General features: G+C 44.5%; 1 protein-coding gene across 3 annotated transcripts in view; it reads right to left on the bottom strand.

Moving 5' to 3' along the window:
• Positions 1-25,354, bottom strand: part of LOC311099007 (tyrosine-protein kinase JAK1-like) — a 30,730-nt gene extending 5,376 nt beyond the window's left edge. Inside the window, exons 1-24 of one of the 3 annotated variants that reach the window (XM_084139604.1) lie at positions 25,002-25,354; positions 24,415-24,619; positions 23,968-24,091; positions 20,214-20,364; positions 19,928-20,091; positions 19,564-19,765; positions 19,216-19,368; positions 18,901-19,083; positions 18,304-18,461; positions 15,162-15,324; positions 14,758-14,947; positions 14,150-14,253; positions 13,775-13,930; positions 13,077-13,164; positions 12,488-12,615; positions 10,654-10,789; positions 10,395-10,546; positions 9,907-10,057; positions 9,620-9,708; positions 8,719-8,911; positions 8,468-8,592; positions 6,523-6,695; positions 4,462-4,579; positions 3,925-4,035 (exon numbers count right to left, since the gene is read on the bottom strand). In XM_084139604.1, coding sequence (XP_083995730.1) covers positions 3,925-4,035; positions 4,462-4,579; positions 6,523-6,695; positions 8,468-8,592; positions 8,719-8,911; positions 9,620-9,708; positions 9,907-10,057; positions 10,395-10,546; positions 10,654-10,789; positions 12,488-12,615; positions 13,077-13,164; positions 13,775-13,930; positions 14,150-14,253; positions 14,758-14,947; positions 15,162-15,324; positions 18,304-18,461; positions 18,901-19,083; positions 19,216-19,368; positions 19,564-19,765; positions 19,928-20,091; positions 20,214-20,364; positions 23,968-24,091; positions 24,415-24,598 — 3,396 coding nt within the window. In that variant the 5' untranslated portion in view covers positions 24,599-24,619; positions 25,002-25,354. The remainder of the gene's footprint in view (positions 1-3,924; positions 4,036-4,461; positions 4,580-6,522; positions 6,696-8,467; positions 8,593-8,718; positions 8,912-9,619; positions 9,709-9,906; positions 10,058-10,394; positions 10,547-10,653; positions 10,790-12,487; positions 12,616-13,076; positions 13,165-13,774; positions 13,931-14,149; positions 14,254-14,757; positions 14,948-15,161; positions 15,325-18,303; positions 18,462-18,900; positions 19,084-19,215; positions 19,369-19,563; positions 19,766-19,927; positions 20,092-20,213; positions 20,365-23,967; positions 24,092-24,414; positions 24,620-25,001) is intronic. The other 2 variants (XM_084139606.1, XM_084139605.1) reach the window with 2 other exon arrangements.
• Positions 25,355-25,769: the final 415 nt, after the last annotated feature.

Here is a 25,769-nt window from a genome sequence, read left to right as displayed (position 1 = left end):
TAGAGGTAAAGTGACTATGCATACATAATAAACAGCGAGTGGCAGTAGCGTAAAAAAGGGGTCTATGCAAATAGTCCGGGTAGCCATTTGATTAACTGTTTAGCAGTTTAATGGCTTAGGGGTAGAAGTTGTTAAGGAGCCTTTTGGACCTAGACTTGGTGCTCTGGTACTGCTTGCCGTGCGGTAGCAGACAGAACAGTCTATGACTAGGGTGGCTGGAGTCTTTGCCAATTTTTAGGGCCTTCCTCTGACACCGCCTGGTATAGAGATCCTTGATGGCAGGAAGCTTGGCCCCAGTGATGTACTGGGCCGTATGCACTACCCTCTGTAGCGCCTTGCGGTCGGATGCCGAGCAGTTGCCATACCAAGCGGTGATGCAACGAGTCAGGATGCTCTCGATGGTGCAGCTGTATAACGTTTTGAGGATCTGAGGACCCATGCCAAATCTTTTCAGTCTCCTGAGGGGGAATAGGCTCTGTTGTGCCCTCTTCACGACTGTTGTTGTGTTTGGACCATGATAGTTTGTTAGTAATGTGGACGCCAAGGAACTTGAAGCTCTCGACCCACTCCACTACAGCCCCGTGGATGAGAATAGGGATGTGCTCGCCCCCCCCTTTCCTGTAGTCCATGATCAGCTCTTTTGTCTTGCTCACGTTGAGGGAGATGTTGTCCTGTGCCAGGTCTCTGACCTCCTCCCTCTAGGCTGTTTCATCGTTGTCGGTGATCAGGCCTACCACCGTTGTGTCGTCTGCCAACTTAATGATGGTGTTGGAGTTGTGGGTGAACAGGGAGTACAGGACGGGACTAAGCACGCACCCCTGAGAGGCCCCTGTGTTGAGGATCAGCGTGGCATACGGGTTGTTGCCTACCCTTACCACCTGGGGGCGGCCCGTCAGGAAGTCCAGGATCCAGTTGCAGAGGGAGGTGTTTAGTCCCAGGGTCCTTAGCTTAATGATGAGCTTTCAGGGAACTATGGTGTTGGACGCTGAGCTGTAGTCATCGAACAGCATTCTCACGTAGGTGTTCCTTTTGTCCAGGTGGAAAAGGGCAGTGTGGAGTGCAATGGAGATTGCGTCATCTGTGGATATGCTGGGGCGGTATGCGAATTGTAGTGGGTCTAGGGTTTCTGGGATGATGGTGTTGATGTGAGTCAACACCATCATCCCACTTCATGGCTACAGACGTGAGTGCTACAGAGTGGTAGTCATTTAGGCAGGTTACCTTTGCATTCTTGAGCACAGAGACTATGGTGGTCTTCTTGAAACGTAGGTTTTACAGACTCGGTCAGGGAGAGGTTGAAAATGTCAGTGAAGACACATGCCAGTTGGTCAGCGCATTCTCTGAGTATGAGGTAACAACACAAGGGTAGGTAACAACACATCTGCCACACTGATCCTCAACACGGGGGCCCCTCAGGGGTGCGTGCTCAGTCCCCTCCTGTACTCTCTGTTCACCCATGACTGCATGGCCAGGCACGACTCCAACACCATCATTAAGTTTGCCGACGACACAACAGTGGTAGGCCTGATCACCGACAACGATGAGACAGCCTATAGGGAGGAGGTCAGAGATCTGGCCGTGTGGTGCCAGGACAACAACCTCTCCCTCAACGTGACCAAGACAAAGGAGATGATTGTGGACTACAGGAAAAAAAAAGAGGACTGAGCACGCCCCCATTCTCATCGACGGGGCTGTAGTGGAACAGGTTGAGAGCTTCAAGTTCCTTGGTGTCCACATCACCAACGAACTATCATGGTCCAAACACACCAAGACAGTCGTGAAGAGGGCACGACAAAGCCTATTCCCCCTCAGGAGACTAAAAAGATTTGGCATGGGTCCTCAGATCCTCAAAAAATTCTACAGCTGCACCATCGAGAGCATCCTGACTGGTTGCATCACCGCCTGGTATGGCAACTGCTTGGCCTCTGACCGCAAGGCACTACAGAGGGTAGTGCGTACGGCCCAGTACATCACAGGGGCAAAGCTCCCTGCCATCCAGGACCTCTATACCAGGCGGTGTCAGAGGAAGGCCCTCAAAATTGTCAAAGACTCCAGTCACCCTAGTCATAGACTGTTCTCTCTGCTACCGCACGGCAAGCGGTACCGGAGTGCCAAGTCTAGGTCCAAAAGACTTCTCAACAGCTTCTACCCCCAAGCCATAAGACTCCTGAACAGCTAATCATGGCTACCCGGACTATTTGCACTGCCCCCCCACCCCATACTTTTTACGCTGCTGCTACTCTGTTAAGTATTTATGCATAGTCACTTTAACTCTACCCACATGTACATATTACCTCAACTACCTCAACTAGCCGGTGCCCCCGCACATTGACTATGCAACGGTACCCCCCTGTATATATAGCCTCCCTACTGTCACTTTATTCTATTGTATATATAGCCTCCCTACTGTCACTTTATTTTTACTTCTGCTCTTTTTTTTCTCAACACTTTTTTTGTTGTTGTTTTATTCTTACTTTTTTTGTTTAAAATAAATGCACTGTTGGTTAAGGGCTGTAAGTAAGCATTTCACTGTAATGTCTGCACCTGTTGTATTCGGCGCATGTGACCAATAAAATTTGATTTGATTTGATTTGATTTGATTTGAGTCCTGGTAATCCATCTGGCCCCGCGGCCTTGTGAATATTGACCTGCTTAAAGGTCTTACTGACATCTGCTACGGAGAGCGTGATCACACAGTCGTCCGGAACAGCTGGTGTTCTCATGCAAGCTTCAGTGTTGCTTGCCACGAAGCGAGCATAGAAGGCATTTAGCTCGTTTGGTAGGGTCGCGTCACTGGGCAGCTCGCGGCTGGGTTTCCCTTTGTAATCCGTAATAGTTTGCAAGTCCTGCCACATCCGACGAGCATCAGAGCCGGTGTAGTAGGATTCAATCTTAGTCCTGTATTGAGGCTTTGCCTGTTTGATGGTTCGTCGGAGGGCATTGCAGGATTTCTTATAAGCGTCCGGATTAGTGTCCCACTCCTTAAAAGCGGCAGCTCTAGTCTTTAGCTCAGTGCAGATGTTGCCTGTAATCCATGGCTTCTGGTTGGGAAATGTACGTATGGTCACTGTGGAGACGACACGTACATATCCCAACCAGAACGTACGTACATATCCCAACCAGAAGCCATTCATTGTGTATTTCTGAGTCTTTCCCTTTAAATCGCCATAGAAACGGCCCCTCTCAACGTAGATTGATCGCAGTTATAGGCAATGAAAGCCAGGGATCTGGAGGTGAAAATGACGACGGTATCACGTTGATTTTGATTGGTCCAACCAGCGGAAACACCTCCAAATAGTACCACCTCACAACACCAAATATGGAAGAGATACAACAAAGAGCGGCACAGTCTAAACTAGCAACGGTTACAGCAAATTAACGTTCCTATTTAATCAACAATGTCAAGTATAAGTATATTAAGGTTATAATATTGTAGAGAACAATCTAATGATTAATTCTATGTAATTTATAATGACATAGGGCAAAGAAAACAACGTTTTGACATTCATTTCATAGCACCCTCTTGAATTGCCCCATTTCCTCTACATTCTACAGCAGTGAGTGAACGCCCTAAACATTGACTTTGATACCCCAGCACCTGCTCGGAACCATCGGATGTGCAGGATGTTCTATTCCCACTCATTCCTATTGAGGATAATTTTAGTATAGAATAACACTACTGAATGTGTATTTAGAAAGTGTACTATTAGCTTTGGTGTGGAGCAAAGTTGCCCCTAGACGCTGATCTTGGGTCAGTTTAGCATTTTCCCCACTAATGGTTAAGCTTAGGATTGGGGAGGGGAAGCTGATCCTAGATCTGTACCTAGGGGAATCTTCACCCCGGAGCCTTAGCTTTAAGATGAAAGATAAGGAAAGACTACAGCCTTGGTGAGCAGATGACACCACGTCCCGGAGTTCTCTTACCGTTTCTGGGCAGCGAGGTGGACAGGGCAGCCTCCTGCCGGCCATCAGCACTTTCACCAATAGGGTGAGAGTCATCATACCCTGGGTTGGACGAAGCATCTCCAAAAATACCTGTGAACAACCATGTCACATGATCTAAACCAAAACAGATGGGAAACTGGTCCTACGCTCCAATTCTGGCCGTACCTACAGCCCAGTCTTTACTCTCAAACTATACACTCATGCACGTCTTCCCATGCATTTAAAAACATTGGATTGGTGCAAGCTTGGGGAAGGAGTTTCCTCCATATTTCTTACTCTACTCATTTTCTTTAAAATCCATGATGTGCACACTTAGGGAGAAAGGTCAGAGTATTGAACTGCAGAATAATTTGATCCCATAACAGACAAGTGCTAGCTTGATCAACTAAGACAATAATTATGTACATCTCATCAGATACTGTACATGTTAAATGTTTTCTCAAATCAATAAAGTTTAACGAATTTGTATGAAACTATTTTCATTGTGAAGTGAGGTAAACACAGAAAGTTCTTTACCTCGTCAGGACTGCTGCTTGTCTCGCAGTAGGTCATCAGCTCATAGAGGGTCACTCCGAAGGACCACACGTCAGACGCAGGGTAAAACCTACTGTCCACCAGGCACTCAGGAGCATACCTACAAGGCAACACATACTGTAACAAAATGTTTTGCAAAAAAAACCTAGAGATAAGCATTTCAAGTTTTATGTAGTCCCTCCCTTTTTTCAGTTTGATTTCTTCCGTTTGGTGCCTATTATCAATGAACACTACAAAGGTAAATACAGTGAGGGAAAAAAGTATTTGATCCCCTGCTGATTTTGTACATTTGATCATTTCTTTGTCAGTGGGCAGTCTATAATTTTAATGGTAGGTTTATTTAAACAGTGAGAGACAGAATAACAACAAAAAAATCCAGAAAAACACATGTCAAAAATGTTATTAATTGATTTGCATTTTAATGAGGGAAATAAGTATTTGACCCTTCTGCAAAACATGACTTAGTGCTTGGTGGCAAAACCCTTGTTGGCAATCACAGAGGTCAGACGTTTCTTGTAGTTGGCCACCAGGTTTACACACATCTCAGGAGGGATTTTGTCCCACTCCTCTTTGCAGATCTTCTCCAAGTCATTAAGGTTTCGAGCCTGACGTTTGGCAACTCGAACCTTCAGCTCCCTCCACAGATTTTCTATGGGATTAAGGTCTGGAGACTGGCTAGGCCACTCCAGGACCTTAATGTGCCTCTTCTTGAGCCACTCCTTTGTTGCCTTGGCCGTGTGTTTTGGGTCATTGTCATGCTGGAATACCCATCCACGACCCATTTTCAATGCCCTGGCTGAGGGAAGGAGGTACTCACCCACGATTTGACGGTACATGGCCCCGTCCATCGTCCCTTTGATGCGGTGAAGTTGTCCTGTCCCCTTAGCAGAAAAACACCCCCAAAGCATAATGTTTCCACCTCCATGTTTGACGGTGGGGATGGTGTTCTTGGGGTCATAGGCAGCATTCCTCCTCCTCCAAACACGGCGAGTTGAGTTGATGCCAAAGAGCTCCATTTTGGTCTCATCTGACCACAACACTTTCACCCAGTTCTCCTCTGAATCATTCAGATGTTCATTGGCAAACTTCAGACGGGCATGTATATGTGCTTTCTTGAGCAGGGGGACCTTGTGGGAGCTGCAGGATTTCAGTCCTTCACGGCGTAGTGTGTTACCAATTGTTTTCTTGGTGACTATGGTCCCAGCTGCCTTGAGATCATTGACAAGGTCCTCCCGTGTAGTTCTGGGCTGATTCCTCACCGTTCTCATGATCATTGCAACTCCACGAGGTGAGATCTTGCATGGAGCCCTAGGCCGAGGGAGATTGACAGTTCTTTTGTGTTTCTTCCATTTGCGAATAATCGCACCAACTGTTGTCACCTTCTCACCAAGCTGCTTGGCGATGGTCTTGTAGCCCATTCCAGCCTTGTGTAGGTCTACAATCTTGTCCCTGACATCCTTGGAGAGGTCTTTGGTCTTGGCCATGGTGGAGAGTTTGGAATCTGATTGATTGATTGCTTCTGTGGACAGGTGTCTTTTATACAGGTAACAAACTGAGATTAGGAGCACTCCCTTTAAGAGTGTGCTCCTAATCTCAGCTTGTTACCTGTATAAAAGTCACCTGGGAGCCAGAAATATTTCTGATTGAGAGGGGGTCAAATACTTATTTCCCTCATTAAAATGAAAAATTTTGACATGCGTTTTTCTGTTTTTTTTTGTTGTTATTCTGTCTCTCACTGTTCAAATAAACCTACCATTAAAATTATAGACTGATCATTTCTTTGTCAGTGGGCAAACGTACAAAATCAGCAGGGGATCAAATACTTTTTTCCCCTCACTGTATGTCAGCTAAAGTCAATACAATGAGCTCCAACCTGTCAAGATCATAGGAGATTTTAATCGGATACATCACAGATAGCAACGATAGACTGGCTCCAGGCTTTTAAATGGCATGTGACCTTATCTCCTTAACTTTGATTTGGGAGTGAACCATCAAGTTAAGTTCTAGGACCTGGTCTTGTCATTCTATTTCTAAGTTGCTCACCAGAACACAGGGCTGGCGGTGTCCTCTTTGACAGTGTAGTAACTCTTGTCCTCCTTCATGCTCTTGGTGAGGCCAAAGTCTCCAATCTTCACTGTGCTCTCGTTCTCCACCAGAACGTTCCTGGCCGCCAAATCCCGGTGGATGAACCGCTGGGATCCCAAGTAGTCCATTCCCTGAGACACACACACACACACATTTTCACTATGGGGGTTTTCACTTGTTTCTATAGTTTGTATACTTTTATAGCTATTTACCTTGTGGTTTCTATGAGTCATTGAAACATTCAACACAACATTTCATTTAGTACTAGCCACAGTTACCAACTGTGTTCATTTCTTTGTAAGTAGCAGAAAGTTAATTTAAATAAGGACTGCAATGCTTTAGAATGTCCAACTCTCTCCATAATCAGAAACCGCAGCACATACAGCGCAGCGCCTTCGTAAAAGTATTCAGAACCCTAGACTTTTCCACATTTTGTTAGGTTACAGACTTATTCTAAAATTGATTCTACACACAAAACCCCATAACGACAAAGCAAATACAGATTTTTAGAAATATTTGCTAATTTAAAAAAAGAAACGGAAATATTACATTTACATAAGTATTCAGACCCTTTACTCAGTACTTTGTTGAAGCACCTTTGGCAGCGATTACAGCCTTCTTGGGTATGACGCTACAAGCTTGGCACACCTGTATTTGGGGAGTTTCTCACATTCTTCTCTGCAGATCCTCTCAAGCTTTGTCAGGTTGGATGGGGAGCGTTGCTGAACTCAAGGACATTCAGAGACTTGTCCCGAAGCGACTACTGCGTTGTCTTGGCTGTGTGCTTAGGGTTGTTGTCCTGTTGGAAGGTGAACCTTCGCCCCAGTCTGAGGTCCTGAGAGCTCTGGAGCAGGTTTTCATCAAGGATCTCTCTGTACTTTGCTCCGTTCATCTTTCCCTCGATCCTGACTAGTCTCCCAGTCCCTGCTGCTGAAAAACATCCCCCCAGCATGATGCTGCCACCACCATGCTTCACCGTAGGGATGGTGCCAGGTTTCCTCCAGATGTGACGCTTGGTATTCAGGCCAAAGAGTTCAATCTTGGTTTCATCAGACCAGAGAATCTTGTTTCTCATGGTCTGAGAGTCTTTAGGTGCCTTTTCGCAAACTCCAAGCAGGCTGTCATGTGCCTTTTACTGTCATGTGCCTTTACGTCTGGCCACTCTACCATAAAGGCCTGATTGGTGGAGTGCTGCATAGATGGTTGTCCTTCTGGAAGGTTCTCCCATCTCCATAGAGGAATTCTAGAGCGCTGTCAGAGTGACCATCGGGTTCTTGGTCACCTCCCTGACCAAAGCCCTTCTCCCCCGATTGCTCAGTTTGGCCAGGAGGCCAGCTCTAGGAAGAATCTTGGTGGTTCCAAACTTCTTCCATTTAAGAATGATGGAGGCCACTGTGTTCTTGGGGACCTTCAATGCTGCAGAAATGTTTTGGTACCCTTCCCCAGATCTGTGCCTCGACACAATCCTGTCTCGGAGCTCTACAGACAATTGCTTCGACCTCATGGCTTGGTTTTTGCTCTGACATGCACTGTCAACTCTGGGACCTTCTAAAGACAGGTGAGTGCCTTTCCAAATCATGTGCAATCAATTGAATTTACCACAGGTGGACTCCAATGACGTTGTAGAAACATTTCAAGGATGATCAATGGAAACAGGATGCACCTGAGCTCAATTTCGAGTCTCATAGCAAAGGGTATGAATACTCATGTAAATAAGGTATTGCTGTTTTTTATTTTTTATAAATTTCCATTTTAGAATAAGGCTGTAACGTAACAAAATGTGGAAAAAGTCAAGGGGTCTGAATACTTTCTGAAGGCACTGTACATAAATACCTATAGTGTATTAGTTAAAACAATGAAATTCAATTTTTGGGGGCATTAATAAAGCTCCATACTACTATACCTGGCAGATCTGAAGGGCGTAGTGGAGGAGCCTCTTGAGGTCAGTCTGGTGTTTCCTCCTGGGAAGATAGTCCTTCAGACTCCCCGCTGGAAGGTACTCCATAATCAGCTTAATGGTCTTCCCACCTAGACAGAGAAACACGATTTTCACAAGTGTGTGGTGTGTGACAACAAGCATGTGTGTGTATTGTATATATACATACAGTATACGTTTGTGTGTGTATGTAGGAATGCATGCATTGCCCTCCTCACCCTCCTCGCTACACACTCCTTTGTATTTGACGATGTTGTGGTGGTAGAGCTCTCTCATGGTATCTATCTCTCTCCTCAGGTGGCAGGCCAGCTGGCCTTTGCTCTCTGGCTTCAGAAACTTGACCGCCACCAGCTCCCCTCGGCCATCCCCACGGGGGTCATACTGACACAGTTCCACTTTCCCAAAGTTACCCTGCACAGTAGACACACACACACACACACGAGAACAATTATAGAATAATGTCACGTTCGTTTAAGGACGGGCCAGACCAAGGCGCAGCGTGAAATGCATACATGTTTATTTCAACGATAAACACACGAACAAACCAACGTGAAGTCCTCAGGCTAAACACAAAACAAGCCTACACACGGAACAAGATCCCACAACTAATGAGTGCCAACAAGCTACTTAAGTATGATCTCCAATCAGAGACAACGAGCGACAGCTGCCTCTGATTGGGAATCACACCCGGCCAAACATAGAAACACACAACATTGAATGAAAACATAGAAACACTAACATAGATATCCACACCCTGACTCAACAGACACTAGTCCCATAAGTCAGGGCGTGACAAATAAAGCACGCCACAGATATAGTGAACATATATTAACACAAACCACACAAGTACAGTTCATATCTGTACCACACACACACAATTACATACCTCAATCGTCACATTACATGGGAATTAGTAGGATTCAAACAACAAATCGGTCACCTCGCCACTTATATTTGGGGTTCTGATGGGGTAAGACAATGAAACTAAGCTCAATAAAGCATTTATAAGAGATATTCTTCAAGAATCAATGGCTATAATGGATGTACCAATCCCAGATTGCCCCTTTAATGTGGACAAGCACCCCAAAAGTAAACTATACATGTATTAAGTGTCCCTACCTGTCCCAGGTCTTTGATCTTCCTGAGGAACCTGGTATCAAACACAGTGGGGTCCACTTCCTGGATGGGCACCCTTCCAGGAGGCAGGACTGGGTATGGGGGAGGGGCCACACAGAGACAGGGTTATAATAGGGTTATACAAACACGTTCTCTATGTAAACACAGGCACACGCACACTTGTCTGCACGCACATACACATGCATGTGAGAGAGAGTGAGAGACAGAGAGAAAGTGACAGAGACAATGACAACAAGAGAAACAGAGACAGAAAAGGTGTGTCCTCTTACTCTGCTCGGCCACCCCGGTGAGGTCCCTGACGATGGCCCTGAAGAAGGGCCTCCTCTTGGGGTCGTAGGTCATGCACTTGGTGATGAGCTCAGCCAGCTGAGGGCAGTCTGGTGTCACAAGGGAACACTGGGCCGAGTAAAACATTTCCTTCTGCTCACAGAGAGAAAGAGAGGAGATGGATCAGAACCAAGACTTGGGCTCTGTTCCAATATTGATTCCAATACTTTGCTTCTAAGTGGCATGCTATGAATATTGTAAGATTACCACAGTCTACAAGTGTCAATAAACTTCACAGCAACAGATGTATTCAATGAAATAACTCAAGAGCTCCCCTCTGAAATAGATATCTCACCTGGGTAAATAAAGGATACTTTTTTTAAAGAAGAGTTAGGCTATGTATGCAGGACTCTTGGGGTGGTTGTGAGTGAGAGACTGTGTTGCTCACTGTATGTTAGTAGGTCTCTTGTCAGGAGAAGTATGGGTGTACCTCTATGAGTTTCTTGTCTTTGAGAGGAGCCTCTCCCTCGTAGCAGATCTCCCACAGCGTGGTGCCGAAACCCCACTTATCCACCGCAACACTCAGGGCCTGGCTGTTCCTCACACACTCTGGGGCGATCCACGGGATCCTCTCCACACACTCTGTAATACAACACAGCCTTGTCAGCTGGGGAAGAACAGACAGACACACAGACGCACACACCACACACACGCACGCTTGCACACACTCACACCCACCACACACACACCTTGTATGTTGAGTGCGGAGATGGGGACACCAGGGCCACTCAGTTTGATGAAGGGCCCAGTCTCTCCCTCCAGACCATCCCGCTCCACTAGGATGTTCTTAGCAGACACATAGCCATGGACCAGCTTCTTATCCTCCTGTAGGGGACAGAAACACAGGGAAGGGTCAGGTCTAGAGCCATATAGTTTGCCAAACTATTGCTACTGTATTCTCCAGGTTGGCACCAAGTTCCAACACTATTACATTCTACATTAGATTATAAAATGAAATGTTATTATAAATGGCACATTTTTATGCCTGATTTATCCTAGAGAGACAACCTGGACCATACTGGACCGGCTCTGGTATTGTCTTTTCACATTGTCCTTTCTAGCACGGTTCCAGTAACTATGGTGAATGCATAACCAGGCCACCCTTTTGGAAAAAGGCTGGTCACCAGCCTGTGTTTTTGCTGGTGACCAGCCTTCTGTGTTTTTTTTCTAGTGCCTTCGCTGTGTTTTTGCTGGTGACCAGCCTTTGCTGTGTTTTTGCTGGTGACCAGCCTTTGCTGTTTATTTGCTGGTGACCAGCCTTTGCTGTCTATTTGCTGGTGACCAGCCTTTGCTGTCTATTTGCTGGTGACCAGCCTTTGCTGTCTATTTGCTGGTGACCAGCCTTTGCTGTCTCTTTGCTGGTGACCAGCCTTTGCTGTCTATTTGCTGGTGACCAGCCTTTGCTGTCTATTTGCTGGTGACCAGCCTTTGCTGTCTATTTGCTGGTGACCAGCCTTTGCTGTCTATTTGCTGGTGACCAGCCTTTGCTGTCTATTTGCTGGTGACCAGCCTTTGCTGTCTATTTGCTGGTGACCAGCCTTTGCTGTCTATTTGCTGGTGACCAGCCTTTGCTGTCTATTTGCTGGTGACCAGCCTTTGCTGTCTATTTGCTGGTGACCAGCCTTTGCTGTCTATTTGCTGGTGACCAGCCTTTGCTGTCTATTTGCTGGTGACCAGCCTTTGCTGTCTATTTGCTGGTGACCAGCCTTTGCTGTCTATTTGCTGGTGACCAGCATTTGCTGTCTATTTGCTGGTGACCAGCATTCGCTGTGTTTTTGCTGGTGACCAGCATTCGCTGTGTTTTTGCTGGTGACCAGCATTCGCTGTGTTTTCGACACTGGTCAAGTCACATTATGCTGGCTTGCAAAGTGATGTTTAATTCCTATTGGAATCCAGCCAGAGTGGGGATATCCAACAAATGTAACTTTTATTCACCCACAATCTGCATTCAGAATGACTGCCAGAGTTAGAAAAATTAATAAATGAGATCCATCTAAACTGGAACAACCATTTCAGTAACGGGTGCAATAAGTTAACTAACAGATTGTATTAGTTTAGAAAAATGTATGTTATTTATCTTTGTGTAGCATAAGATTAATTAATTAATTAATTAATTAATTAATTAATTAATTAATTAATGAACATGCAAAAACACATATTGAAACAAACAATTCAAAAAATCTAACTGCAATAGAGCATGATGGGAAATATGATAATGATGGGTGTGGTTTTGCAGACCAGCTTGACCAGCATAGACCAGCATAAGCTGGTCATCAGCACACCAGCATCACCAGCATTAGCTGATCCCCAGAATCACCTACTTGACCAGCTAGTCAGCCAGCCTAACCAGCTAGACCATGCTGGTCAGACCAGCTTGACCAGCATGGACCAGCTTGACATTTAGGCTGGTCTATGCTGTTTTTTTTCATTAAGGCAGCCCAGTACAGCTCGATTTGGCCCTGTAGTGTGAATCAGGGTTGTTCGGCCAAAATCGCAATTGGGTGTCGTCTCATCATGTCTCACCAGGTAGCTGAGGGCGTCGGTCAGTTGTTTGGCCACCTGGTACTTCCAGGAGGTGCTGAGTTCAAGACGATGTCCCCGCATGAACACATCCAGAGGACCCAACTTCACATGCTCCTCCACAATGATATCTGAACAGGGACAACACCATACACACAGTTAAGAGGTCCAAAAATGTCTAGCCTATTTCAGATTAAAAAGTACAAGTAGGTTGCAACTTAATAAAAAAAATTACAAATACTTTTGCTGTCAGAGACATTTTCCACAACATATGGTATATGCAGACATTCTATGTCCTAACTTATAGGACTTCAGCGATGCACAAAGTAAACAGCAGTATCGTGACAACTTCCGCAACAACTAAGAGCGCGACGCGCAAAGCTAAACTTCTCCCTAGTTGTTGTCGTGCAGATATCACGTTGTAGCAATGTGAAGGGTAGCCATGCACATGCGCAGATACTCTGCGCGAGTACATCGTCTTGCGTGGCGCTGATCTGCATTAACTTAGGTTCTTCCTGCGGCTTGTGGCATATCGCTGAGTCTCAGTTTAAGAGTCAAAATAAGAGGAATGGTGGAAGGAAGGATGACTTACTGTCCTGGTTGCGAACACAGACGCCGTGCAGCAGAGCAACGTGTTGGTGGGACACCTGACGCATCATACTGACCGTCTCAAAGAAAGCCTGACGGAAAGAGCTCAGTGTCAAAGGTCAGAGTAAAAGGTCAAAGGGAGAAGGTCAGACATGGGTGGTGGAGGGAGGAGTAGTGTGTATGTATGGTAGCCCTTTCCTGCACTCTAATTACCTACTGGCCTCATGGGTGGAATATTATTCATATTTTTCATAAGGTCATAATTAATCAACATTCTTTCAAACAAAAATCAGGTGTTACTATGTCAAACGGTTTTGTTATATTTCAGTCTTCTGTGATGTATATAAAGTGTAATATTGGGATGCAAACTCAAAATCTAATACATTTCAACTCCATATCTGACTTGGTACAGGCGTCTTCTTTTTTGTAAGCCCATAACCATGTGCGTGAGGTGTATACTTTTGTTCCTATTTGTAAGTCGCTCTGGATAAGAGCGTCTGCTAAATGACGTAAATGTAATGTAATGTAAATGTTTCAAAGTAGATTTGTTTAAGACTACCAAGAATCACTGTGTGACTCTGATTTAGTCCACTGCAATAAAAGGTTAATGTGTATGCCAATCACATTAATTTCTAAAGCCACTTTTTGTTTATACAGCGTGTGTGTGTGTGTGTGTGTGTGTGTGTGTGTGTGTGTTCTCACCATAGTGATGTCTCTGTGTTGGGACCCTAGCACTTTCAGGACCACTTTCACCTCGTGGTGAGTTTGGGAACCCCACACATCCTTCTCTTCCTCACTCTTTATTTTCAGTTTGCCAGCATAGATGTTGGTTCTGGTGCCACAGCCCAAGTGCTCCTCCTATATAGACATATGGGAGACACAGACACGGTTACGGACAGAATAGCATTATTTGTAGATCAAAGGAATGAATTAAAAAGTAGTATTGTCAGCGTAGGGCATCCTGTGCACACAAACATACTGTAAACACATAGTGAAGGCTAACATGCAAACACACATGCACATACAAATCCACACAAGCAGACAGACACACACGCACGCAAATACACACACGCACACCTGCACTATGTCCTTGTTGAGGATCTTGTGGAAGACGACATGACTCTGTACGGGGTACGTCGGCTCCGCCGCTCTCTTTGTCACTAGTAGCAGGTTAGACATTTCTGAAACAAACAAAAAAACTGAAATAGGAAACAATATAGACACACACCAATCATCTCCCTCTGAAGTGAGAACAGGTGACAGAGCTGCCGAATTCAGGAAAACCACTGTTACTGAGCAACATTTCCTGTTTGATAGTGGTATAAAGAGAAGAGCACATCCTGGTCTGGTGTATTGTATGGCATAAGGTGCCAAACCTGATAAAGCATTAGGTGCCATGGTGATACACTTTAGAAAAAAGGGTTCCAAAGGGGTTATTCAGCTGTCCCCATAAACATTTTTGGTTCCAGATAGAACCCTTTTTGGTTACAGGTAGAACCCTTTTTGGTTACAGGTAGAACCCTTTTGGGATCCATATAGAACCCTCTATGGAAAGGGAACCAAAAGGGTTGTTCCTGGAACCAAAAAGGCTTCTTCTATGGGGACAGCCGAAGAACCCTTTTAGGTTCTAGATAGCACCTTTTTTTTCTAAGTGTGTAGTATTGGGGCAGGGTATCATACCATACCTCTGGGCTGGGGAGGGCAGGCCTTGCGGAGCTGGATGATGACTTTGTCTGTACTGAGGCTCTGGCCCCTCAGCTGTTCCATCAGCTCCCTGAGAGAGGGCTGCCTCAGGACTGTACCACTCAGGACGTAACCTTCCGGCCCCACCTCGATCTTAAAGCTACGGTACGGACGGTTATCGGTCAGGTCCACCTACAGCAGAAGAGCCAAGAGGAGGAGAAGGAGTACAGAGAGTAATCAAGCCAGTTGATTTACACCAGCCATTTTTACAGCAACAAATTGTCACAATTCAGTTCAGTCAAATAATGGTGACTAACAAGATAGCGCCACCAGGTTTTTAAAAGCGAGAAAGCCTCACAAAAATGTTCAAATGTATGATTGTCTTAAAATGATAGTGGCTGTATACATGTCTATATGACTGTGGGTGAGGCAGATGGTGGAAGTGGTAATGTACTTGGTTGCATTTGACAGTCAGGAGGATGTGGTCATAGTCGATACAGCTCCAGCGCAGCACGTACATGCCCTCCTCCCCGCCCTCCTGGCGCAGCTTGTGGGAGGTGTAGTCCATGCTGGAGGGGGAGGGGCCAAATTGGATCATGGGAAAAGGGGTGAATCAACTCAGTTCTACACTAGTATAGAAGTATTATTGTGTCAGTAGCTAGGTTTCCATCCAATTGGCGACAGATTTCCATGCGAATATTCCAAAATATGCAAATGTTCCAACAAGTGGTGTGTTTCCACCAAACTGACTTGTTGCGAATAACAATCAGTGCGTGATGAAGTAGTGCACAGAAAATGTACTTTTCCGCTCGTAAAACTCTAAAGTTGTTTCATTTTCAACTCGACCAATAGTTGTTCCGTTAAATAGCAAATGTGCCTACTCTGGTCTTGGCATGTGCGCTCTAGCCAACAGCTTGCAGAAGGCTGTGCAGGTAGGCTAGTCTACATGAGATTATTATGGATAAGAGCGAGAATATTTGTATTTGTTAAATGGCAGTCAAGCATCGATCATCATGTCACCAGAATAAGACCCTCGATATTGATTGGAAAGGCGCATCAAGCTCATCACCGGGCATTTTCACCACCCTGTGAAGTTCATCATAATTTATTTAATCTGTAGCTGAATAAACTGCATGGTTTCCCGCATCATAGCAGGAGGACCACACACCATATCATCGCGTGACTCCAAGTTCTCTTCGATATGATCCCACTATGTCAAACAAACAAATTATCTGTCAGCATTTATAAAATTGTACCGAAACGTCCTGTTTCCATCACAGCTGTCATTATTTTATTTTTTTATATGGTGTGACTTTACTCTCATAAAAACTGTGGATGGAAACGTGGTTAATGACACAAATACACTGCTAAAAAAAATAAAGGGAACACTTAAACAACACAATGTAACTCCAAGTCAATCACACTTCTGTGAAATCAAACTGTCCACTTAGGAAGCAACACTGATTGACAATAAATGTCACATGCTGTTGTGCAAATGGAATAGACAACAGGTGGAAATTATAGGCAATTAGCAAGACACCCCCAATAAAGAAGTGGTTCTGCAGGTGGTGACCACAGACCACTTCTCAGTTCCTATGCTTCCTGGCTGATGTTTTGGTCACTTTTGAATGCTGGCGGTGCTTTCACTCTAGTGGTAGCATGAGACGGAGTCTACAACCCACACAAGTGGCTCAGGTAGTGCAGCTCATCCAGGATGGCACATCAATGCGAGCTGTGGCAAGAAGGTTTGCTGTGTCTGTCAGCGTAGTGTCCAGAGCATGGAGGCGCTACCAGGAGACAGGCCAGTACATCAGGAGACGTGGAGGAGGCCGTAGGAGGGCAACAACCCAGCAGCAGGACCGCTACCTCCGCCTTTGTGCAAGGAGGAGCAGGCGGAGCACTGCCAGAGCCCTGCGAAATGACCTCCAGCAGGCCACAAATGTGCATGTGTCTGCTCAAACGGTCAGAAACAGACTCCATGAGGGTGGTATGAGGGCCCGACGTCCACAGGTGGGGGTTGTGCTTACAGCCCAACACCGTGCAGGACGTTTGGCATTTGCCAGAGAACACCAAGATTGGCAAATTCGCCACTGGCGCCCTGTGCTCTTCACAGATGAAAGCAGGTTCACACTGAGCACATGTGACAGACGTGACACAATCGGGAGACGCCGTGGAGAACGTTCTGCTGCCTGCAACATCCTCCAGCATGACCGGTTTGGCGGTGGGTCAGTCATGGTGTGGGGTGGCATTTCTTTGGGGGGCCGCACTGCCCTCCATGTGCTCGCCAGAGGTAGCCTGACTGCCATTAGGTACCGAGATGAGATCCTCAGACCCCTTGTGAGACCATATGCTGGTGCGGTTGGCCCTGGGTTCCTCCTAATGCAAGACAATGCTAGACCTCATGTGGCTGGAGTGTGTCAGCAGTTCCTGCAAGAGGAAGGCATTGATGGTATGGACTGGCCCGCCCGTTCCCCAGACCTGAATCCAATTGAGCACATCTGGGACAACATGTCTCGCTCCATCCACCAACGCCACGTTGCACCACAGACTGTCCAGGAGTTGGTGGATGCTTTAGTCCAGGTCTGGGAGAAGATCCCTCAGGAGACCAGCCGCCACCTCATCAGGAGCATGCCCAGGCGTTTTAGGGAGGTCATACAGGCACGTGGAAGCCACACACACTACTGAGCCTCATTTTGACTTGTTTTAAGGACATTACATCAAAGTTGGATCAGCCTGTAGTGTGGTTTTCCACTTTAATTTTGAGGGTGACTCCAAATCCAGACCTCCATGGGTTGATACATTTGATTTCCATTGATACTTTTTGTGTGATTTTGTTGTCAGCACATTCAACTATGTAAAGAAAAAAGTATTTAATAAGATTATTTCATTCATTCAGATCTAGGATGTGTTATTTTAGTGTTCCCTTAATTTTTTTGAGCAGTGTATCTGTATAATCGGACAAATTGACTGTATTACAAAAATGTTGTATTTTACTAATATTTACATTTTCTCTAACCAATGAATGGTGATGGGTTCTGACTTATAAACTAGAAATATCCTTAAATCATGCCACAGAGGGAGAGAGAAGAATGCAGGACATGTAAGTACTGGCAGAACATGTTATTGTTCAATCATCAAGTATCCTATGGAAATGAGGAGTGCCATAGTCTGGTTCCTACACCAGAAGTTAATGGTTATCTGTAGGAGGAATGTATATGGTGGAAGCAATCACATGGTTGCAGTCACTGCTAAGGGTGGATAGCTGTGTATCAGTGAGGCTTGAGGAATGAGGTCAGATCAGGTCACATTAAGGGAGAAGGAACAGTTTATTGCCTGCATCACTTAACTTCCTGCCTAGCAATAAACATGTAATGTTTAGAGGGAAGGAGGATACTTCACCCAAATTGGGGTATATATACTTGTGCTGGTGGAAACATGTCTTTGTCTTATGCAGCTGTGTGACCCAGTGGGTGAATAAACTTGGTTGAGCTTTACTAATCGTCAGTTCGGTTCGTTTATAACCTAACAATGGGAATATTTAAACTCACCTGATTGGACCATGACAGCCTTCCTGCAGGTTCCGCACCACAGAGGGAGGGGCCACGTCTGTACACAGGAAGTGATGTGCATCCACTGTCAGACGGAAGTATCCATCAATGAGGGTGGCAAAAGACAATGCCTCTGCATGGAAACCCAGTCTCAGTTCCTGTAGTGGAGATAGAGCGACAACAAACATGCATGTCCAATATGAAAGAGAAAATGGGTACAAGAGTATACACTGACGGAGCCTCATTCAAGATTGCTCCTTCAGATATTCAGCATTATCGAATGCTTAAGTTTCCTCTAAAGCTTAAACCTGCAATATGTAACTTTTTGGGAGACCCCATCAAATTCAATGCTTCTCGTTCTTAAGTTTAGTTTTTGCGTCTCTTACTTTCGGTTTTGTTCACCAGTTTCAAACAGCTGAAAATACAATATTTTGGTTATTAAAAATATATTTCACAGCGGTTTAGATGGTACAATGATTCTCTACATTGCTTGTTTTGTCACATTAACTGAAATTAGGCAAACTATTAGAATTTTTTCAACCAGGAAATGGCGCAGCAATTTCTGCATATTGCACCTTTAAAACAATGAAACTTTACCATCCTTTTGTTGTCCTGCTTGTGGACAGTGACTGTGGAGCCCTTGATGTTGATGTGTGTAATCTCATAGAAATCGGAGAAGGTTTTCCAGTCATTCGAAACGTCTTGAGCTGATTTGTTCTTCCAGTTGATGTCGGTTTTGTACTTTTTGGATTTTTTCTTCTCTTTGGCAGTCCATGTATTCTGAGAAATAGATTAACATTATAAAAATGTATCTCTTTATAAAACAACATAGCAGGTGATACTTAGATAATAATGATAGATACAATGTGTGCCATAATTTACACATTCTAAACTACAAAATAATATACTCACTGTCACATTCTGTTGCATCCTCCGCCACTTGATCCCTGTATTTCCAGACACAAGGACTTGGTACTGGGTGGGCTGACCCTGGTTACAGGAAGTGGGTGTTCCTTCGATCTCCCCTTCGCTGTCAGTCACACTGAGAACTTCTGGCTTGTATATCTTGTATTGATAATGAGACAGGACACCATTGTGTTAGCTTCAGGAACCTCTTTACACATAGAGTACCTTACAGACTTTTGGAGTACCACTTGGTTCTGTCTTTGGCCCAATGCCAATCTTTCGTTAATTAATAGCATGTCTGCAAACATGGTTACACAGAGCATTATGGGTACTGTAATACATCTAGCTACACACCTCACAGCCGAACCCACATGTCAGCGTCTCCAGCGTAGCCAAGTATTTGACCTTGATGTCATGGGTGTTGACGTTGTTGATCTGCACTGTCTTGTTGAACTCGTTAAGGAAGTGCTGGAACACCCGGGAGATGTGGAGTTGTATCAGGAAGTTCCGCTGCTTGATGATTTGGTTCACGCTCTCTGGGATGTATTTCTTATAGCTGGGTGGGATGGAAAGATATTTGGTTGAGTCAGGGGTGTGTGTGTGTGTGTGTGTGTGTGTGCTGAGAGTGTGTGTGTGCATGAGTGTGTATAAGAAAGATGGTAAACCGACAGTAACACCAGCTTAATTCTGAAATTCTTTGTGAGTGATGATTAGTTACCTGATCCGTCCTGCTAAATCTGGGTTGCCGATGTTCTTCTCCATGGCATGGTGTGTGATAGACAACACTGCCATCCCCAGGCACTCATTCTCAATACAGTGGGCCTCCTTTTCATTCTGAGGGTTAGGCACTGCGGCCCACCCCTTCAGGAAGTCATGCTGACCCTGGGAAAATCAAATGCACAAACACATGAATCAGGATATATGATTGTGTATGCTAGAACTCTACATTTGAGGATATAACTGTTTTAAACTGTATGAAACTATTTTGATGTACAAAATTATACCTGGGCAAACAGATAATTCAGTGAGGCAGCGTCAAGGAGTGCAGTACCCCCTGATTTGGTCTTCTGCCCATTGTCGTTCTTTCTCTTGAGGGTGTGTCTGCAAACACGTGGCACACTCTCATTCGCACCATGCCAGTTGGTGAAGTAGAACCTTTTTAAAGAGATGAGGGTATTTCAATGTCAGTATGAGTTGCTTATCATCATCATTCCAGTGATATTGCGATATCGCTAGTGTCTCACCAGGAGGAGGAAGAATATCTCCTTCTCCTCCTCTTCCTCCCATTCTCCTGCACACAGTCCTCCTCACCAGCTAGGGGGCACCACCCAACCTCCCAGACCCCTGCTGTGCCAGCCTGTGTAGCTCTGGGTAGAAGTTGACCTTAACTACAGATCTAGGATCAGCTCACTCTCTCCCAATGCTAACCTTTACTGTTAGGATGGAAAACACAAAACTGACCTAAGATCAGTGTCTACTAGGGACCACTTCATCCTACTCTGTGAGTCCGGGCCAAGGGTGACACAGGTTGCATTACGTTGGCATTACGTAGGGGTTGGGTTTGCATCCCAAATGACACCTTATTTAGGGAATAGGGTTTCATTTGAGATGCTGCCTGTGTCTCAGCCCCCTTATCAAACTTAAGGAGAACTCCATTCAGTACATAATACATATCAACTAGTCCAGTGGTCACCAACCTTTTCTGAGTCAAGATCACTTTTGCAGTCAAAAAGCAAGCTGAGATCTACCACTCAGATTCTTTTAAACTTTACTTAAAAAATTTAACATTAACCTAACAGTTCTGTAGGAATGAGGTTTGTGCAGTAGGCCTAATACATTATCACAGCATATTGGCTATATGCCTGGCCTGCCAATATTGTTCTCCTCAGACCTTATTATATTTCAAAACTCAAGCTTTGATAACAAATAGATCAGTTGGTGTAGCACCTGCGAGGCACAGCTGAGCATAAATGCTAATAATTTGCTTTTTTATTTTACTGGAGGTGTGGTACCTACATCAGATGGGTATGGTGCTTTCAGGTCAGAAAGTCGGAGCGCTAGGAAGATGCCAGAGTTACCGAGTTGGATGACCGTTCAAAACTATTTTCCCCAGTCGGATCTAGTTTTTTTCTGAGTTCCCAGTTGTCTTGAACGCTCAGAAGTCGGAGATTTCAGTTCTTTTGAACACAGTATTAGTCTCAATGGAGGGAGGGAGAGAGCAGCAGAGGGTCCGCCTCTCACGGTCACTGCTCTCTCCTTTCCTCAGGTGAGATTGACCAGAAAGAGGGGACACAATCTTTCAACTGATGGCGAAACTCAAGTCGCACCGCATCTGCCTCAGGCATAAATTCAGGTTGTTCCTATGACCAAAGAAAGTGAAATACTCCTCGACATTAAAATAGATACAACGAGCTGCTAATAATAATAAAAATGCAGGGCTATCGATATACTTGGCTACTCATTCATTGCAGCGTGAGTGGAAGTAGAGGGAATTGCGCGCTTTACGTTTTGTAATAGTGCTTAATAAAACTTAGACACTCATAAAAACAGCAGCTCTTTGCTGTATTCTTTGACAGTCTCTCTCTGGTCATGGTTTTAAAAGTTATGAAATCTCACGTAGGCTAGTCTGTGGCCGGGGTCGTGGAAGCTGTAGGTAGACACAGTGATTTGAGCTATCTGATTGGCCAGCACAGTAGGCACACTCAATTTAGCCACAGATCTCCCGGTCTGCCAGGTAGGCGGAGTTTGTCTTTTCAGACATATGAAATGGTTCAAACTGGGAATACTTTGCCTACCCGGTGAACAGGACTTCTGAATCAAGTGCATCTACCACCAACAGCGCAACAGGCCTTTATCGTTGGTGATCGACTAGGAATGCCTTGAAGATCGACCAGTTGGTGACCACTACCAGTATGGTTACATTTCAGATTATATACTGTAGTCAGTATTATTATAGTAAGACTTATTATTATTATTATATTCAGACTTTCAGTCAATCTGTCTGCAGCAGTCTATCAACAGCTTTGAAACATGTTATACAGGACTTGTAGCACACCAAAATATTTGAAGATAAATAATGTAACCTCTTCTACCACCACCTCGTCCCATCTCACATGTTTAAAATGCTTTCAAGCCAGAACTGAAAATGAGGCAATGGCTTTATCTCAATACTCTACAGTGGCCTCCTTTACTTGTCTCCTTTCCTTCTTTCCTTTTCTTCACCCGGCTTGATCCGACACTAGTAGGATAGGTTCTAGCCAGTGAGAGGAAGCCACTGTTGAGTATTGAGACTAGGCTTGGGCGGTATCCAGATTATCATACCTTCATGTGGTCCTCTGTAGCTCAATTGGTAGAGCATGGCACTTGTAACGCCAGGGTAGTGGGTTCGATCCCCGGGACCACCCATACGTAAAAATGTATGCGCACATGACTGTAAGTCCCTTTGGATAAAAGCGTCTGCTAAATGGCATATTATTATTATTATTATTATTATTATTATACCGACCTTGTGCCATACCGGGATATTCGGTAATACCGGCACTGAACACAAGGAGCGCTATTTTCAAACCCCACTCTGCCTCTAATCCGAAGGTTAGCAATGCTAACAAGTACATGTAAAAACCCATATAGAATGCTAACTAAATGCAAAAGTTATACAAGTAACAAAAAAATGCTACTCTCAGTTTGCTGCACGCACAAAACAAATATTAGACAGCAAGGCTCTTGTTCCGGGAAGGGATTTTCTGCTGTTACCAAGCAAAGCTTTATTTTGGAAGAAGTTAACCACTTAGCTAGATAGCTAACTAGCTACTAAATTAGCAAACCAAAGCATTTGCCACATTTTAGACAGTAAACTTAATAGTTATAAGATATCTCGCTGGCAAACATTTAGTTGTAAATTCCATACTGTAACTAGATCACCTGACTTGTGCTGAACAACAGTGAGTGACTCACAAGGCTCTGGTCTTTCGTCGTTGTGTGCTTGTGAACAAACACCACGTGACTGGAGACTACCGGTAAGCTTCATAATGAAACATTATGTGACCGGTGAAATGAAGAATGCGATCTTCTTTATCTCCTAACGTATAAGTTGACTTGAGGGATTTACTTAAAAAGTAGCAACAAATATTCACATTTATTTAAAAAACTTCAAAGAAATAGTATTAACTGTATTGAAAAACCATCCAGTGGCTATTTCCAAATAACCCATTATATGGTATATACGGTATACCGCCCAAGCCTAATTGGGACACTGTGTGTCCTACTGACCTAGGTGCAGCAGGGGTTGGGTTAAATGCGGAAGACACATTTTGGTTGAATGCATTGAGTTGTGCAACTGAATAGGTATCCCCTTTCCCTGTGGTACTGCTTGGCCAATTGATCTAATTTCCTGTTGGTAACACTAGGCTAGCTATCTCTCTCCAGGTGGTTGAATTCTATTGTGTATGATGTTATTATTTTCTGTGATATTATTGAGTTCTGCTGGAAGGTCAACATGAAGCTTATGAATGTCTGCTGCTATTCCCATTAACCCTGAGGAGCTAAGGGACAGACACTGTTCATCCAATTTGTAAGTCGCTCTGGATAAGAGCGTCTGCTAAATGACTTAAATGTAAATGTAAGTTTTTGTAAGAAAGTCATTTTTATCTCAAGTTTGTGAATTTGCAGACCAAAGTGCTGCTGCAATCTAAAATGGTTCCCTCTGCTTTGTTCCTTCAATATGTGACAAACTGAGGATTAACATATCCTAATGCTTACCTCATGCGATAGTGGAGCTTTAAGCGGGTGCTCTCCTCGATTTTGAAGGTGTGATTGGGAGGGTACCAGATGTTCATGCCCTCGTCATACAGGGCAAACAGATTGAAGCAAAGAGGTGAAATGCCTAAAAAGAGAGAGAGAGGTATGATTTCCCTCAACAAGAACCAGCCAGTTGCTACATGTCATAACATGTCATATTCATTATCCATGACACACATTAAAATGAGCCAGTCAGGATGGGGAAGGATTAGTTGGAATTTCAGTCTGCGTGAGAGATCTTAGTAAGAATTTAGGTGTGTGAGGTGTGTGTGTGTTTGTTTGTGTGAGCGAGTGAGCGAGCGAGCGAGCCAAAGAGTGAACAAAGAGGGGGGGACATAAACTATGATTATGTTACTGTATTAATATCCATATATTTCTTTGTATGTGCCAACACTGAGTCAGACTCACCACACTTCTTGGCTGCCTCTGTGCACAGCTCCTCAGCAGTGTAACAACCACTGAGAAACTCCAGCTGGTGAGAGTCTCCCTTGTAGAAGTGGACCTCGAGGCCCTGTGGTAATACAGGGATTGGCGTGAACTTGCCCTTCCTCCTCCTCCTCATCTTTACCAACAGTTGCCTGCACATGTCCATCGCCTTGTTTCAAGGAGTTCACTAAATAAGAGAAGATGAATGTTAAGAGGCTGAAAATAAAGCCATAGTAGGCTACTTTATGGCTTTAATAAGTGCATAATATGTAATAGTGACTTTGATGTCATTTTAGTTCATATATTTAAAACCAGATCCATCCAAAACTATAGGCTACATGAAAGTGAAAGTGAAAAGCTGAGTACAAAATCATACAAAACCATATACAATCTATAATTTATGCGAAAGAAATGTTTTTCATATTTAAATCCATGTGTATCTTCAAAGAGCAGAAGGTTCAACTCTGAGTATGTGAATTAAGGGCAATCTGAATATAATTACATTACTTAGAGTATACAGTAGACCAGTGCCAATAACCTATGATGAAACACCCCATAATGAAACTCACCTATGTCTGTGACTTTATGCCGTCAACGAATCCCTGGAAAAATAACTTTCTCTTTCATGAACGGCCCAATATCAATGTAGGCTACTTACATTCGTCTATTATGATGATTTTCTGAGCATTTATCATTGATAACGGTTTTAAATCCTGCACAATAAAGTTGACACGTCTCGGCGAGTCGGCGGTGAGTCTTCCAGGCAAGCGTCGTGTCAATTCCCGAAAATGATGTCGACAATCCACGCCCATGTAGTCGTCTATTGGTTATTTGGTCATTCAATCTAGCGGAAACAATAGCATGTTCATATGTTCTGAAGTGTTCAGCTGTACGGAAACCGTGCTGTACTGAACGACCAGTTGAAAAATAGGGAAAGGTTGGGTTGTGGGTTGGTGAAAGCTGTCAGCATGGCAACTGACTTAAATACGTCAGTCATTGCTTCAAGCCACACGCACCAAACCAAACGGGAGCAAGCATATCTCAAAGTCTGTTGAAGACGTAAAATAACGTTTTGGGAAAACGTGTCGTTCAGTACAAACCGTTCCGCAACGTAGCAAGCGTTCAACGAACTGAACGCACCACATAATTAACCATTGAAGTGTACTGGACTACAGACCCAGGACTATAGGCTAGTTCCCTCAAACCCAACTCTGGACCTCAAATCCAGTTTCACTGAATTCTTTCGTTGTTCCTCTCTAATCAGGGACCCGAGACACCAGGTGTGTGCCATTAATTATCAGGTAGATCAGAAAACCAGCATGCTCCGGACCTCGTAG

This window comes from Coregonus lavaretus (genome assembly GCF_964263955.1).
Source record: "Coregonus lavaretus genome assembly, chromosome: 23".
In the NCBI taxonomy this organism is placed as follows: Eukaryota; Metazoa; Chordata; class Actinopteri; order Salmoniformes; family Salmonidae; genus Coregonus; species Coregonus lavaretus.
This window is presented reverse-complemented; position numbering and strand designations above follow the sequence as displayed.